The 15,687-nt window shown below is 48.1% G+C and overlaps 2 protein-coding genes across 3 annotated transcripts; one reads left to right on the top strand and one right to left on the bottom strand.

Annotated features, from left to right (window-relative positions):
• Positions 1–332: 332 nt before the first annotated feature.
• On the bottom strand, positions 333–14,306 carry PLA2G7 (phospholipase A2 group VII). Of its 2 annotated transcripts, none has more exons than XM_035321954.1 (12): positions 14,138–14,306; positions 12,001–12,356; positions 8,366–8,490; positions 7,070–7,220; positions 6,411–6,504; positions 5,558–5,626; positions 5,021–5,168; positions 3,683–3,796; positions 3,400–3,491; positions 2,788–2,961; positions 2,001–2,149; positions 333–1,642 (listed from the first exon to the last, which is right to left on the bottom strand). In XM_035321954.1, exons 2-12 carry the CDS (start codon positions 12,053–12,055, stop codon positions 1,539–1,541), a joined length of 1,275 nt encoding a protein of 424 aa, XP_035177845.1. In that variant the 5' UTR covers positions 12,056–12,356; positions 14,138–14,306; the 3' UTR covers positions 333–1,538. The 2 variants fall into 2 exon arrangements, with proteins under 2 accessions (XP_035177845.1, XP_035177846.1); XM_035321955.1 differs by lacking the exons at positions 12,001–12,356; positions 14,138–14,306 and adding exons at positions 9,661–9,720; positions 9,806–9,820.
• Positions 10,063–11,177, top strand: IMP3 (IMP U3 small nucleolar ribonucleoprotein 3). Its single transcript, XM_035321959.1, has one exon. It carries the CDS (start codon positions 10,069–10,071, stop codon positions 10,621–10,623), a length of 555 nt encoding a protein of 184 aa, XP_035177850.1. The 5' UTR covers positions 10,063–10,068; the 3' UTR covers positions 10,624–11,177.
• Positions 14,307–15,687: the final 1,381 nt, after the last annotated feature.

Here is a 15,687-nt window from a genome sequence, read left to right as displayed (position 1 = left end):
AAGCAAACCTAGCACTAGCAGTGTGGTTCTGCTATTGCATCTGTAGTGTGGTAAGGACTTCTACACCCAGCTGCAGCTTACCACACATCTTATGTTCTTCATGTATGGAAAAGTGGGAGCTCTTTTCTACTCCTGTTCCATTCCGGTTCCGTGCTTCTGCATAGTGTAGGTTCTTCCATGTCTTCTGAGGGTGTGGATTTTTCACAGTAATTACAAGAAGTTTTTGTTGTAATTGTCTTGCTGAGCATTACAGTAGATCCTGAGCATTAGTGCTCGCTCAGTAAAAGAAACACTTGTGTATCGATCCCCTTAGGAGAGACAAGACAGAGTAGTAGGCTGTAAAGAATTTAATTAAATTCTGAACAACAGGCCTTAGCTGTCATTGCAATCTCATGTTAAGATCACAGATTATATAAATACTTAATTACAGTTAAAACACAACTGGAGCAAGCAACACAGTTGTTTGTAACCTTATTTTGAAACAAATAGGCTACAGTTAGTAGTCCCCTTTTGCAAGGCTTACTCACTTAGAAATTGTTCCTCCTTATGGCAACTTGAGACTTCTGCTGTAAAAATCAGAGCTGCCTTCAGCCACCCCCACAGCCAGCTGTTTCTGCTGACACAGACAGCGATGCTAGAACCTGAACAAAGATGAGTAGCTGGAGAGTATTACAACTGTACAGGATGACATGATCAAGCAATGCTTGCCTGCCCCTCTTAAAAGGGAGCTGGTAGAACTGACACATCTATTCCACAGGTTCATCTACAGCAGCATTACCAAGTGACAGTGGTGATACAGAGATAATAGTGGCAATACAGAGAATAATGCAAGAGACCCTGCTTAAAGCTTTACCTGGGGCAGTTACACTTACTACACTGACCATTTCAGCAGCTTTTTGAATGGAAGCTCCCTCTGAGCGTGGCAGCATGAACAGATCTTAAAAATGTAAGTGGGATAAGTTCATATGAGAAGTTGTGTGTCAGAACAAACTCCTTGCTTCGCTGTTACCTTAAACTATTTCCTGTTGCTTTTAGCTCTTCTTTTAAGTAGACAGTTCTGAAGAGCTTCTTCCTGCTACCTCTCTAACTAGAAACCTCTCTAACTAGAAGGAACAGAAATCTGCCCCAACTCCCAGCTGTTCCCAGAGTACAGCTGAAATAATTAAGTTTAATAAATTAGTTTCTTCTTACACTGGAAAAAAAAAAAAAGGCTTGCTAGATGCAAACCGACTTAAAGCAGAACTTTAGTTGAATAACTGGTAGTTTATCTCTGCAAAGTTGATTCTAGGTCAGAAATAGAACATTTAAATTACCATCAAGTGATTTCCTGCCCCCCCTCCCCCTACTGCCTATAAAGCAGAAATTACTCTGTTATGGTATTATTTCTGAGAATCCCACTAACTCATCTGAACTTAACTTCTCTACATTTTTTTTTTTTGTTCTGTCCCCCAGAAGCTGTGTCGGAGGCCAGTGCTACCACATCTGGCCAATATTAGTGTCCTGGTTCCTGTGGTATTTACAGTACTTCCTCGCATTCCTTATTCGCCTTGAGATGGAGATAGGTCAATGTTGGTACCAGAAATAACATTGGGTCCTATGCCATCCAGGAGGGAATCCCACTTATCAAAATCTTTCTTAAGACCTATGAAATGGGGGAAAGAAAACCCAAATGGTAATGAGTTACGTCGTCAGATTTCTGTAAAATGATACCAAAAAAAAATAGGATACATGAATCAATTTGGCAAAGTAGGGGATGCTGTCTTGCACGCTCCTAGTTTTTACACACTAGTACAAGTGTACCGAAACTCAGATGTTCTTCCTCTGAGTTGCTTAAATTATAGAAGTAACTTTTTATAGAGTTTCGTTAGTCTGATGCACTTTTTTTTCCTGCTTAGACTTTTCTGAGACTTACTTTAGATCTTGTAGTAAACTGGTTATAAAAAAAGCTTTATAGGAGTTACACGTTGATTCATGTCAAGCTTTGATATAAACATACTTACTCAAATGTTTCTGCAGGAAGGCTAGAGAAGCGTGGTTGCTTATATCAATAGCTTCATTGGGATCTATTTCTCCTTTTAATTTGAAAAACTTTCCAATGATTTCTCCGCTCACAAAGGTAAAGTCGGGAAAGCTCTGATGCACTGACCCTCTGCAAATACAGAATTAATCGACAGGCTCATAAGAACGTAGCTGATTAAAAGATGATAAAAGCTTATTGAAAGCCAGACACATCTTACGCTATTTTATCAAGCAAAGATTAGTCTGAGAAGCGTGCAATTTTAGCAGTAAATTGTGCCCTAACCACAGAAGGGAGAAGTTTTGTTTGTGCTTATTCTATATAACCACAACAGCAGTAAGGAGTAGGCTCGGCAAAGCTTTGCGATCACCAGGTTGTCTCTGTGCTCTGAGCATTGGTGTGTTATCCAGGTGTCTGCTCCCCTGTGCACGGTGCTTTTACTAGGGGGGTGTACAGCTGCAGCCAGAGCGCTATTTAAAATGCCCAAATGCAGATGGGTGAGGTACAGAGCAACGCTTGTGTCCGGCAGAGGAACGCACACCTTGCAGTGTCTTAATGCTACCAGCTGCGCTGAGAAAGGTCTCTGTCTCCCCTGTAGTGGACGTATTGCTATCTAATTTAAACGTGCAGTGAAAACATGGGCCCTGAGGATGTAGTGTCTGTCTGTCTGTCCTGCAGCTACCCGTAACTGAACAGCTTTGACAAGAGAATAACTTCTGTAAACAAAGGTTCATCCTTGCCCACAGAAATGGTGGATCCCTGGCACTTACTTGATGGTGATCATTTTCTTGTTTGAGTCATTGGAGCTAAGCTTCTTCATCTTTAAGATGTTATCAGCCCACTGGAATTTTTCAGAATTGATAAAAAGCAGCGGTTGCTGGACGCTGTTTTGGTAAGTGTCATCGCCCACTGGGAGCATCCACGCATCGAGGGCAATGCCACACCTGCCGAAAACAACATCTGGATATTGTCACAGGTAGAGAGCTTTGTGCAGAAGTTTTCAGCATGCTTTGGTTTGCAGCAGACATGGGGAAACTGATGATACTGAGCAGGTAAACATGTTAATGAATCACTTTGTAGCGATAACGCTTTCTACTCTGGGGGAAGAGGATTAATCCATTATTCCATTTGTCGGTCTCCACTGCCAGGTGCAGCTGGGCACAGGAGCTTCTGCAAGGTCCCACAGTGTCATGGGAAAATACGGTACAACTATTGTGTTCCTCTGCATCCCCAAAGCTGAAGAAAGCATGAGTTGAAGAAGATGTGACATGCCAAACAGTTTTTCTTCAAGAGCTAGTTTGTAGCTGAGGGATCTTAGGTAAGGCTCCCTGCTCCTGGCTTGTCAAGTGCCAAATGTCCCTTTCTTTGTTTCACATACTTACCTGAATCTAATTTCTTTGCTGAGACTCTCAATAACTGTAGCACCACCAAAAGAGTGTCCCATCACAGCTATTCTGCTAGTATCAACAGAATCCTGTTAAAAAAAATCCAGGTGCTGTAAGAGACTTTCTTTCCCCCCTCCTTTTTTTTTCTTTTCAAATATATATATATATATATTTGGTGTGATTTTCACAATAGTCTTTTGGAAGCAGTTTAGTAATGGAAGAGGAAACCCAGAAGCTTTATTAGGTGTCTAACAGAATGAAGTCACCAACTTTCACTCACCTTTAGGTTATTCCAGTCGAAGTCTGAATTCAGTACATTCATTACTTCCTCTCCAGAATTGATTTTTAGAATGAGGTTGAGCGCTTTGATGCACTCCTGTGCTCTCTGCTGCACCTGGGAGACAGAAAAGATAGGGCAGAAATGGAATGAATTATCAGACAACTGCTGGGTTTGCTGGCTCTTAGTACACATTTTTTTAATCTAAGGGAGTGGTACAATAAGCACTATTCTGAACTGTAGAATGGATCTGGAAAACAAAACCCTGAGAAGTTTTGATCAAATCTGAATTTTGGGGGCCCAAAATGTTGAAGCTCCTGTGTAGATCCTCCACTTGCCCCATCTGCACAATAGCTCTGAAAGCATCTTTATGCTGGATGTACCCAAAGCAAGAAACTGCCTAGAAGCCCTTATTTTAAATACATACACATTACTGAAAAATGTAACACAGCTGTTGCAAATACAGGTCTTCAGTGTAAGAAGTGTTCTGGATTTTGATATTTTTAGTTAAAAAAAAAATAGATTCAAAAAGAACCAAAAAGCAACAGCATCCTTGGGAACAACTGAGCACAGCCAGCCAGAGAGATGTTTGTGCATTACTGAATTTCAAGTAAATCTCAATCTCCTGGCTTCTCTACTAGCAAAAAGTATAGGCAACAGCTCCTGCAGGTTACAGACATTGTGTAGTTGGACTCACAAGTAGGATGTTGAATGCACACAGGAAAGGACACTCATACTGCCGTCTGTGTGGCCCAGCAAGATAAACACTTCCCTGTTTGAGTCCGTGCTGGGTGGAAGAAAACACTCCCATGTTTTAAAGGTCAGGTCTGTGCTTGGAGGAGCTTATCGCCTCGACCACATCACATCTAGCACGGATGCTGCTTGTAATCAGGAAGTCTGCACTGCTTACACTGCTATAATCCATGTCAAAGTGTGTCAGAGGTGGTGAAGCAAACGTCCCCCTCAGAGCAGTCACGATTCATCTTGCTGGTAGCAGTAAACAAAAGCTACAGCAAGCCTAAGGCCACACAAACAACGCTTAAAGACAGGGCTGGGCAGCAAAACTGGAGACAGGAGAAACAGAAAGTAGAGGAGAAACAGGTGACACAGCTGACTAAGAATGACAGCGCAACTTCATGGGAAAGCTTTGTTAAGGAAGTAGTTTATGCTATGAAGAAAGCTGTTGTTGGCATTTCCATCTTCAGGAATATAGGACTTCAGGCTATTTTGTACACTGAGCCGTGGCAGAAGGCTGCAGGCGTGGCCAAAGGTGTCTGCAAGTGTCAGTCCTAAACACATGGCTCCTGCCTCAGTTCCTAGAGCGCAGCCCCAGGAGGGTACCTGCTTGTGACGCAAGCAACGTTCTTCCTCTCCCGATTTCAGTTTCCTGTAGTAGATCCACTCCTTCTCCATGTTTGATGTAGACTCTTCCTCTGTTTCAGAAACAGATTTTTTTTTACAGTAATATGTTGCTGAAGCTGACTCATCTCTGTAATATCGACAGAAGGTTATTTCTGAGGATGTATGCCATTTCTTTGGGATGAAGTCAAAAGAAGTCGTAATTTTCACTTGTTTGAAGAAGTCCAAGCTCCCAACCAGTGCTGCCCCACCAAAACTCCCCCCACCATTACATTCGCCAGGTTCTAACAAAAGAGAGAAACATAGCATGCTTGAAGAATGACAAATGATACAAGCCCCGGGACTTTTCATTAAAGGGCTTCAAATTTATCTCCCTTTGGTTAGCTAGGAAGTGAGCTAGGGAAGGGGTTAGGGCTGAATATGAGATATTAGTTACTCCTTGAAAAAAATATTTACAAGTAACTGTTTATTATGAGAAAGTTTCTTTCCACCAAACCGAAGAGCACACACTATACCCACCTGTGCTCCACAGCAGCCACTATAAAGCCTTGAGAAGCCATCTCTATGCAAATAGCAGAATAGATTGTCCTGCAATCAAAACCACACTGGTGATACGCACACGGAATTATTGCAATTACATCGCTCCTTAAACACTGACTGTACCCCGTATGTGCTAGCCCCCATTCTGTATTTCTCCTCTCTGCTTTAATTTGCTAATGAGCAGAGCAGGCTGTTGTATGCCAGTCACCCGAGGGTGCTTTTTGTTGCACTACACCCTGTTACTGTTTCGGTACCTATGCAGCAGAAAGAAAATGTTAATACTTTTTAAAAAGTAGCACATAGGACACTCTGCATCTTCAAAGAGCTGTCCAAAGATTAACTAGCTATGTTCTCACAACATACTTCTGCACGGGTAAATACAGAATCACAGAATAGTCTAGGTTGGATGAGACCTCCAAGATCACCGTGTCCAACCTCTGACCTAACACTAACAAGTCCTCCACTAAACCATATCCCTAAGCTCTACATCTAAACTTCTTTTAAAGACCTCCAGGGATGGTGACTCAGCCACTTCCCTGGGCAGCCTATTCCAGTGACTAACAACCCATTCAGTAAAGAAGTTCTTCCTAATATCCAACCTAAGATACCTGCACCCCTAAAACATAACTGGCAAACAGAAGTAAAGAAACCTGTCTTTATTTACTGGCATTGATTTCAGTGGAAGCATGCTGATACACAGCAGCCTGTTCCTCAAACCTTTTTTGACTCCACAGGGATCTCACCCCCTACTGACAATCTGTTCAGAACCATTCTTGGAGACTGTTGTCTCCACGGACGACAAAAATAGTTTGTCAACAAACTGGTGAATTACCGAAAAGCTCCAAGTCCATGGGAAAAAACGAGGAGTGGGTATTTTTCTCCTGGCTTAAAATCAGCATTTGGTTTTGCAGGACAGGTCACAGAACCTACATAAAAATGGGAGTGTGTGTCATTATCACTGAAAGGAGATACAGTATTTGTTCATGCGGGAGAGATCCCGAGAACCTGGTGATTTCAGAGAGGTCATCTAAAGATTACGGTACCATATCTTAAAATGCAGAAGATAAACGAAGACATGATTCTGCAAGCACTTTCTACAAAAAGATGTTTTCCTTCTCCTGCCCATAGCCTAGCACAAGGCCAACCCTTTACACCCTGCAAGAACAGATTTCTAGGAGCAGCCAGGCATCCAAGTCCTCTTCGTATTCAGAGTTGAGCATCCATCTGACCTTTGTGTGTCTGCAAAATTCCCCTTGTGATTTGAATCCTGACACAGAGGCAGCTTCCCCGTCACCACCCAGACGCTCCCATGTACAGCGGTCACAGACTGTGGTCCTGCGAGAACTGGGTCGCGTCCGGCATTGAGCCTCGCCACCCAAACCCTTCCCAAACACGCTCCTCTTTGGGAGAAACTAGTTTTCAATCAATAACACGCTGCTCACATGCAGAGCTCGTGCCCTTGTCAAGAAATAAAGCCCAAACCAGTCTCACCAACATAGTATTGGAAAAGCCTTTCTCCTACAACCCGGTACATGTTAAGGAAGTCGGAGAGTCCCTGATAGTACTCTTTATCTGGAATCCACGGTGCCTCTTCATTATCTGTGGCGTCGCATGAAGGATAATACAGGCGTAAGAAGCTTCCCTGGGATCAAAAAAGAAGATTTTTATTTATTAATATATGACAAAAAAGAGGGAAGATAAAACCTTTATGTCAAAGGCTTCAGTTGCAAGAAAAACAGCAAAGGAGTGCAGTAACTACTGTTCTGCCTCCAGTATCTCCTCACCAGGATGTTTACAAGCTTGTCCTTTTCCATCTTTCTAACCAATTTTACTACTTCTTTTCCATCTGCCTCCATTTCTTACCACTGCCTTGGGTCTCCTCTTGCCTCTGTACACCAAGTCTGTGGGGGAACCACACGGGCTCCTCATCCTCCCCTTGCCAATATTTTTCCTATGCAGCAGTGTACCAACGTGGTCTCTTCAAGATCTCCCAGCAGACGAAGTGTGTGCAACACACTGCTTGAATGCTGCCTTGCCTGTGCTGTGCTTCTGTTTAAATACATTCCATCTAAAACTGCAGGCAAGGTGCATGAGCCAGGGAGAGCAGCATGAACGTGAGCTTTGGAATGAACTCTGCTCCTCTGAGCACAAATCTATCAGTTTCGTACACAGCGTGCGCCAAAAGCTTGTTTAATGAATCTTGCTTCCACTTACTCATCAAGCTTAAATCAACTCTTGACACAACGAGCATTACGGAGGACACCACCGAGCCTCCGTCCAGGCTGGTAATTACATTAATTCAATCCCAGAATAGTCCTGCTGAATTTCTCCAGGTGACAGTTTACCAGGAAAGGAAAGAGGTTCATTACCTATTCCCGAGAGAACACACGGGCTGATTGCAAAGAGAAGCTCATCACTTTTTGGTGCTAACAGAGAGGACGCTCAGCAGAACTAAGGAAAACCTACAAATAACCACTGCAAACGGATCACAAATTCCACCTAGCTGCTCCGAAGAGCAAAACCACGGTGAGTGGTCCCACAAAAAAAATCAAAACCAAGAGGATTTGAAAGAGAAACTTGTAAGCGAGCCCACCAGGTGGCTGCTATTCACTGCTCCCTACTTCCCACCACGGTGTCTCCCTCCTCTAACGTCCTAGAGGCACTGAGGCGTGCCCCACACGCATCCTGCACCTCTGTGCACACCGTCTGTCTGATCCCCCCATAAAAGCAGAGCTGTGAGGCTGGTGCTGAGCCTTAAATCCGAAGGAGGGCGAACCCAGTGCTTACCTCAGCTGCGTTTTCCGTCATCAGGTCCGTGCAGCCCACGGAGTGCGGCCCCTTCCCTTCGGGGATCCTGTAAAACTTCTCAGCGCTGTTGCTGCCCATTTCCTTTGGCGCCTTCGCCGACAGCCCTGGGGAGAAAAAATAAAATGAAAACACAAATCAGGAGAATTTGGGGGCCTTTGTGGCGTCTGTGCTCATTGAGATGTTCGTGAGCAGAATGTATATCCCGAGAGATAAAACAAATACAGCGCGGTAAAGGTCCAGGACCACTCAAACTGAGGATTAGGCCGATAACAGCAGCTGCTATTAAGGATCTGAGCTCCGAAACCCCAAGACATGGATCTGACACCTTCGGCATGGTGGTGGTGGTGGCAGGCCCCAGGCAGGGTGACACCCAGCAGGTGACACCCAGAGGTGGCAGCTCAGGGCCCAGCAGGGCGCCCAGGCCCTGGGTCAGCGGGTTCCCTGCACGGAGACCAGCTCCCGGTGCGGGAAGTTTGGGGTTTGTGCAGCTCCCTGTAAAGAACCCTGCCTGGCTGGGGCACGGGGCCGAGGCCCTCCCTGCGCCCAGGAGGTGGGGAGGGGGTGCGGGGGGTGCGGGGGGCAGTGGGTGCGCTGCCCCTGCCGGGGGGGCCGGGCCGCATCCCGCCCGCAGCTTAGGAAAATGACATAAAGCGTGCTGTTGGAAAATTAAATAAGGTGGAAAATAAAATAAAAATGAATAGAAATATGAAATTAAAAAAAAATAAAATTAGGAATAAACTTCAAGATAAAAATAAAACTTCAAAATAAAACTTCAAAATAAACCCAAAATAAAACTTCAAAATAAGCTCAAAGTAAATAAACCTCAAAATAAGCTTAAATTATTAGTATAATAATAACATTAATACTGTATATACCGTTCTATTAATATTACACGTGATATTATTTAATATTTTATTAATGTAAATAAAAATAAGCTTACAAATAAAACTTCAAAATAAAAATAAATTTTAAAAATGCCACTTCAAAATAAACTTAAAGCCTCAAAATAAGCTTAAAAACAAGACGTAAAAATAAACAAATTTTAAAATAAAACCTCAAAACAAGCCTAAAAACAAGACTTAAGAATATTTTTTAAAATAAAAGCTCAAAATAGGCTTAACAATAAGACTTAAGAATAAATTTCAAATGAAAACTTCGAAATAAACTTAAAATAAAATGTGACCTTGAAGATAGTAGGACTTCAAAATAAAAATAAGAATAAACTTAGGAATGAAACCAAACACCGAAGGTAAGGACGCAATTAAAGCACGCACAAACCACCGAATTCCCAACCATCAGCCCCGGGGCAGCGCCGACGAGCCGAGAAGAGCCGAATCGAGCCGAACCGAACCGAATGGAGCCGAACCGAATGGAGCCGAACCGAACGGAGCCGAACCGAACGGAGCCGAACCGAACGGAGCCGAAGCGAATCGAGCCGACCCGGATCGAGCCCAACCGGATCGAGCCCAACCGGATCGAGCGGAACCGGATCGAGCTGAGCCCCCCCGAACCGAGCCCCCCCGAGCCGAGCCCAGGCGGGCCGGGCCCAGCCGCCGCCAGCCCCGTCCCGGTGCCCGCCCCCGTCCCCTCCCCTTCACCCGCTCCTCCCCGGAAGGGGCCGCACCGCCCCCGCCGCTCCGCTCCGTCCCTCCCTCCCCGTGCCCGTCCACCCCGTCGCGGCCATGGTGCGGCAGCTGCGCTACCCGGAGCGGAAGCTGCTGCGGCGGCTGTCGCTGGTGAGCTGGGAGGCGGCGGGCGGCCTGGCCGAGGTGCGGGCGCTGCGGCGCTACCGCCTGGGCCGCCGGGAGGACTGGGCCCGCTACAAGGCGCTGGCCCGAGCCGTGCGGGGCCTGGCCCGCCGCCTCCGCGACCTGGGGCCGGCCAGCGCCGCCTTCCGAGCCCGCTGCGCCGCCGCGCTGCTGGGCAAGCTGTACGGCCTGGGGGTGCTGGGCTCCCAGCGCTCGCTGGCCCTCTGCGAGAAGGTGTCGGCCGCCTCGTTCTGCCGCCGCCGCCTGCCCTGCGTGCTGCTGAAGCTGCGCATGGCGCAGGACCTGCGGCACGCCGTCACCTTCGTGGAGCAGGGCCACGTGCGCGTGGGGCCCGACGTGGTGACCGACCCCGCGCTGCTGGTGCCGCGCGCCGTCGAGGACTTCGTCACCTGGGCCGACAGCTCGCGCCTGCGCCAGAAGGTCCTCGACTACAACGAGGAGCGGGACGACTTCGACCTGGCCGCGTAGGGACGCGTGGGTGGCACCTCGTCCGTCCTGCCGGCGTCAGGGGTAACTCCGACTGACAAAGTGCCAAAATCTATGGCACCGGGGGCAGACGTCGACCACCAAAGGACCAAAATCACCCAAAACATTCCCAGGAGGAGACGCACTCACTGTCGGCACAGCTCTTGCTTTTACCATCGACATCCCCTCTCTGTTAACATCATGCCACGTGGACAGACGTCACCGCAAGCTGAGCAGACAGCATTCCAAAAACACCTGGCCCCACGCACCTCAAATGGCAGATTTCTCCAAGCTTGGCACTGCCATTTCAAGGCCTCGGATGCCAAGCAGCAGCTGCCGGAGGACGCTTTCATTAAGCCTTCAATTTGGGGACAGAGTGCTGATGCCACCCCGCCTGGTGACCCGGACACCACTTTCCAAAAGCAGCCTCGTCCCGGGAGGTTTTGCTTTCACCCGGAGCAACTCGGGGGTTTACGGTCAGCAAAGAGGCCAAAGAGTGAATTTCTGGAACTGTAAAAGTTGTAGATCCAAATGGAATAAATACAAAAGAAAAAGCTGATGTTGTTTTTGTGTAAAGCCAGAAGGGGAAGCCTGAGGAAGGCTGAGCCCTGGGGCTGTGGGGGCTGTGGCTGGGGAGGGCTGGGGCGAAAGCAAACCTGAGTGGTTCTAGGGCCGTCAGGAGCTTCATTCCCCTTTGAAAAATAGAACAGGAAAGCAAAAATAAACCAAGTTGGTTTATGGCATTGAAGAAGTGTGTGTGCTGTCCCACAATGGAGCTTCCCTGAGACTTCCTGGTGATATTAAAATGTTCCAGGGAGCCCCGCTTGTCATCTTGCAAAACTTTTGTTTATGTAACTTTTATGTAACTTTTTTTTTTTTTTCTTCCAGCTACGGGCTATTACAGAGTTATAAAGTGCTTCTTTCTAGAAGTGCTTTCTTTGCTGTTACCTGGGCGACCGAAGGATTTGGCAGCAGAACAGGAGCGGAGCTGTGGGAGCCGTGGCTGCCCTGGGTCTGGCCGCGCTGGTGTGGCTGCCCTGAGCAGGAGGGGCGTTGGGTGAGCAGTGTCTGGGGGCTGAGGCAGGACCAGAAACCCTCTTAGGAGGGTTTTTTAGAAAGCAAACTAAATGTTGACATCGGTACCAGCGTCAGAAGTGAAATGTAATGACTGGTGTTAGCTTTTAGAGCAATAATAGGTGCTAAGCAAGGGGCACATCTCCCTAAATGAGATGGGACTTCCCTGCTGCACTTGATTACATGAACAACTCCAATTTATGCTCACATTTATTTTGCTCAAACCTTACCTGTAACACCTTAAGTCTTTCTTAGGGCACACACTTTGCTCAGGTAAGAAATGCAAATGGAGAAGACGTTCCTTACCTGAAGCACGACTTTTCATGAACACCTTTCCAGCCCTCGTCCAGAGCGAAGTCATCGTGTCTTGGGAAATTCAGGAGGTGCAGGTGAAAACTGTGCCGCTTTACTCTTCCAGGAGAGTTTCAGGAAGGGGGCAGTGATGTGTGCCGCCGTCCAGGAGCCTGAGCAGGGCGTTTTGCTGCTCGGATGCTGAGCTGCTTTGTCCTCCACTCAAAAGAAGAGCAGAAAAGGAAATCTCAGGTCTCGAGCACAGAGGCAGTCGGGCTGGTAACCTCAGCAGCGTTTCCTCACCGCCCCGCTCCTTTGGCCCCAAATCAGCTTCACGCTGTTTGCTCGTGCACCTCCGGTGTCTTCTACATCTGGAGAGAGACAACACACGGGAGCGTAAGTTGTTAAATGGTGGCTAATTGCGTCGGGGCTAATTGGCCCCTACAAAGCCGTGCTGTGGGGCAGGAGCATCCAACGCTGTTGCTCTCTTCCCACGGCCTCAGAAACGAAATTCTTGTGGTCCTTTTAGGAAACCTATCAGAGCAGGCAGTGGTCAGGGAGGATTTACCAGTGCCACTGGGTTTGGGCTTTTGTTTTCTGCCCTTTTCTTTTTCTTTTTGTCTTTTTTTTTTTTCCCTGGCCTTGGCCTGTTCTCTATTTCGAGGCTGCCAAGGGGAGGAGGAACTGAGCCTGGGGAATGTGTGGGAGCGTGGAAGAAGGAGTCCTTCACACTGCTGCCTTTTGTGTCGCCGGGAATAAATGGCCGAGGCAGTTGTTGAAAGGCAAATGTGCTGATCTCAGCTGCTGCTTCCAGTAAACAGGAATACTGCACGTGGAAGTGGCCTCCCAAATGGGGCATCTTGGTGTGGTTTATTTGGACGATGCCCCCCTCAGTAACCAGCGATATCCCATTGCCGTGACCGCAGACAGCACCGCAGGCTGGGGAAGGACGGTGTAACCCCATAGTCAAGTGCCACACGAGCTATTCCCCACTGGCAGGAGGTGTCACTGAGTTTTAAGTACGTCCTCTGCTAATTTGGCACTGGAGATAGAACTAAAAGCAGTACTCATCACTGAGGTATGGGATCACCTCTTAATCCATGCCCCAAAAACTAAACCAGAATGTGAATATTCACTGGGCCTGGGGAAAAAACACCCCAAAGCAGGATGACAGCGTTAGCCTGAAGGCCCCAGGTCTGGCCCCTGCTCTTAAATGCCCTGCTTTAGTCGCTGAAGTGATTTTTCTTTGCTTCAGTTGTGGGGGGGGCACCAACAACGACACCAGAGATGGAGATTTGAGCATTTCCAGCTCACTCAGAGCTGCCCATCAGGAGATGATGCCGTTTATCCCCTGCAGGATGTCCCAACAGCTGCTGGCTGCTCTCACCCACATCCACAGCCGGTCAGTGTAAACCCAGGCGGTGTTTTACCCTTGGTTTTTGTCCCAAAACCCTTCCCCAGGCTCAGCCCCAGCACAGGCTGGAGGCGTTGTGCTGCCGGGTAAGGTCCAGGCTGGCTACGGGGCAGGTCCTGCTGGCTAATGCCTGAGGCCACCACGTAGTCACCCACAGGGTCAAAGCCCAGCGGGGGAAACCACATCCTAAAATCACCCTCTCCTCTCCCTGACAGCCCTGGTAGGAGCCGGGATGAGGGTTCGGCTTTGCAGACAGGCGATGGGGTGAGGAGGGTGCTGGCACCGGGCTCCCCAAAGAGCTCGGGTCAGGGAGGATCTCTGGAGGACAGCTACCCCAATCCCTTCCCAAAGCAGTGTGCATGTGGAGCAGGTGGCTTAGTTTCTTGTCTCAGCTTTGCCTATCTTAATGCTGGATCACTCCCCGGAAGCCCAGAGCAGCGTTTAATTGCTGCGATGTGTTTTTTTTTCCCCCTTCCCTCCAGTCTGTGCTTCCCCTGCTGCAGCCCGGTGCTGCTGCTCCCCACCCCGACACCCCTCAATGCCAGCAGGGCACGCACCCTCTCCCCTTCCCGTCACCCTGCAGGGACACGCGGGGATTTGGGGTCAGATAAGAGGAAGACCGCGAGCCCTCGTCCGGCGCAGAACTCCTTAAAATCCCCCTGGCAGCCCCGTCGCTCCTCCCTGCGCTCTTCCCAGGCTCTTTTTCCCCCCTTCCCCAGTCTCTGGCGCTCCCCGTACCTGGTGTGCAGTGTCCCGGCCACCCCCTGCTCCTGTCCCTGGCTTGGGAAGGAGCTCGATGGCTTGGGAAGGAGCTCGATGGCCCCTTTGGCTGCCCGTGGCCCTGCAGAGCGAGGCTGCCAGCGGCTGATCCCGCAGGAGGACGTCTCCTGTAGCAGGCAGAGCGGCTGCTGGGCTCTTCCCGAAGGGGAGGGACCAAACTTTGCCTTACTTTCCAGATGGGACAATCCTTCTGGGAGAGACCTTTCCCCAGGCCTTGCCGACGAGTCTCCCGCACGGAGCCTTCCCACCTCCACCCCTCCCCAAAAAAATAAAATGCCACGCTGGCAAGAGGACCCCGCAGCTCTTTGGATGCTGGGTGTCCCCTCTGCGTGTCGGGAATGAGTTTTAACGGGCTGGGCACAGCACCTGGACCCTCCCGTGACATCCCAGAGAGGATGGGGAAGGTCAGAGAGGCTCCGTTTGGCTTAAGGTCTCTGCACAAAAATCTGAATCTGATCTTAAAATCATGTAAGAAGGGGACAGCAGCGCTCTGAGGAAGTGAGTCCTGCTTCTGGGTGCCACTGCTGGAGCGGTTTAAGGCGGATTTTGAGCTCAGGTCCCTACGGATGGAGCAGATCTGCCCCCATCCCTCTGTGCACATCCCCAGTGTTTGCCCCCTCGATGGTGCCAGCGTGGCACATGTACATGAGTGTGATCTGCAGGCTGGGAACTAACCCTAACCCTAAACTAACCCTAACCCTAAACCGAGCAGCGATAATAAAAGGTCAGCTTTCAGAGGGATCAACGGCCCCATAAGCCTTAAGGCTAGCAAAGGGAGGCATGGAGGGTAGGTAAAATTAAGACTGGCCTGAATTGCTTAGGAAACTGAACCCACGGACTGTCTCTCTGGAGAGCAGCTGAGCTCGTGGGATGGGCTCACTGGGTTTAGTTCCTCACCCTTCGCGTGTGTTTGTGTGAGCGTGATCTGAAGTTAGCAGAGCAAAAGGGAGCTTGAAGTTTCAGTTACATTTTGTTAAATTTTGTTGGCATTTCCTTGGAAAGGAACAAGAAAGGTGTGTGAAAATATGCATTTTTTCTTTTCTATATTTTTATCCAAAGCTCATTTCAGTGAAGGACTGGATGCACTAAAGTGTATCGTTTTCCCTGCAGATTTAATGCCAATGAGAGGTGTTGGAGGACTAATCTGAAGACCTCTGATTAATCATGGAACAGGTTTTTCAAGGCAAGTGAGAGGCAAGGAGGAGGAGGTGAACGAATGATTGAAGTAACAGATATGTTCGAGCCAATATTACTTCTGTAACCCACTGAGGAGCACCAAAACCCATTACATTTTTTATTGTGTTCACATGTCCCCCTGTCATGTATGGGTCCTTCTATTGGATCTCCTCTGACCTTCATATCTCTTCTTCCTCTCTCTTTCTTCCTCTTTCTTCCTCTTTCTCCTTCTTTCTCTCTTTCTCTTTCTCTTTCTTTCTCTTTCTCTTTCTCTTTCTCTTTCTCTTTCTCTTTCTCTTTCTCTTTCTCTTTCTCTTTCTCTTTCTCTTTCT

This window comes from Oxyura jamaicensis, chromosome 3 (assembly GCF_011077185.1).
Source record: "Oxyura jamaicensis isolate SHBP4307 breed ruddy duck chromosome 3, BPBGC_Ojam_1.0, whole genome shotgun sequence".
Lineage (NCBI taxonomy): Eukaryota > Metazoa > Chordata > Aves > Anseriformes > Anatidae > Oxyura > Oxyura jamaicensis.
The sequence above is the reverse complement of the archived record's forward strand: the minus strand, read 5'-3'. Positions and strand labels throughout refer to the sequence as shown.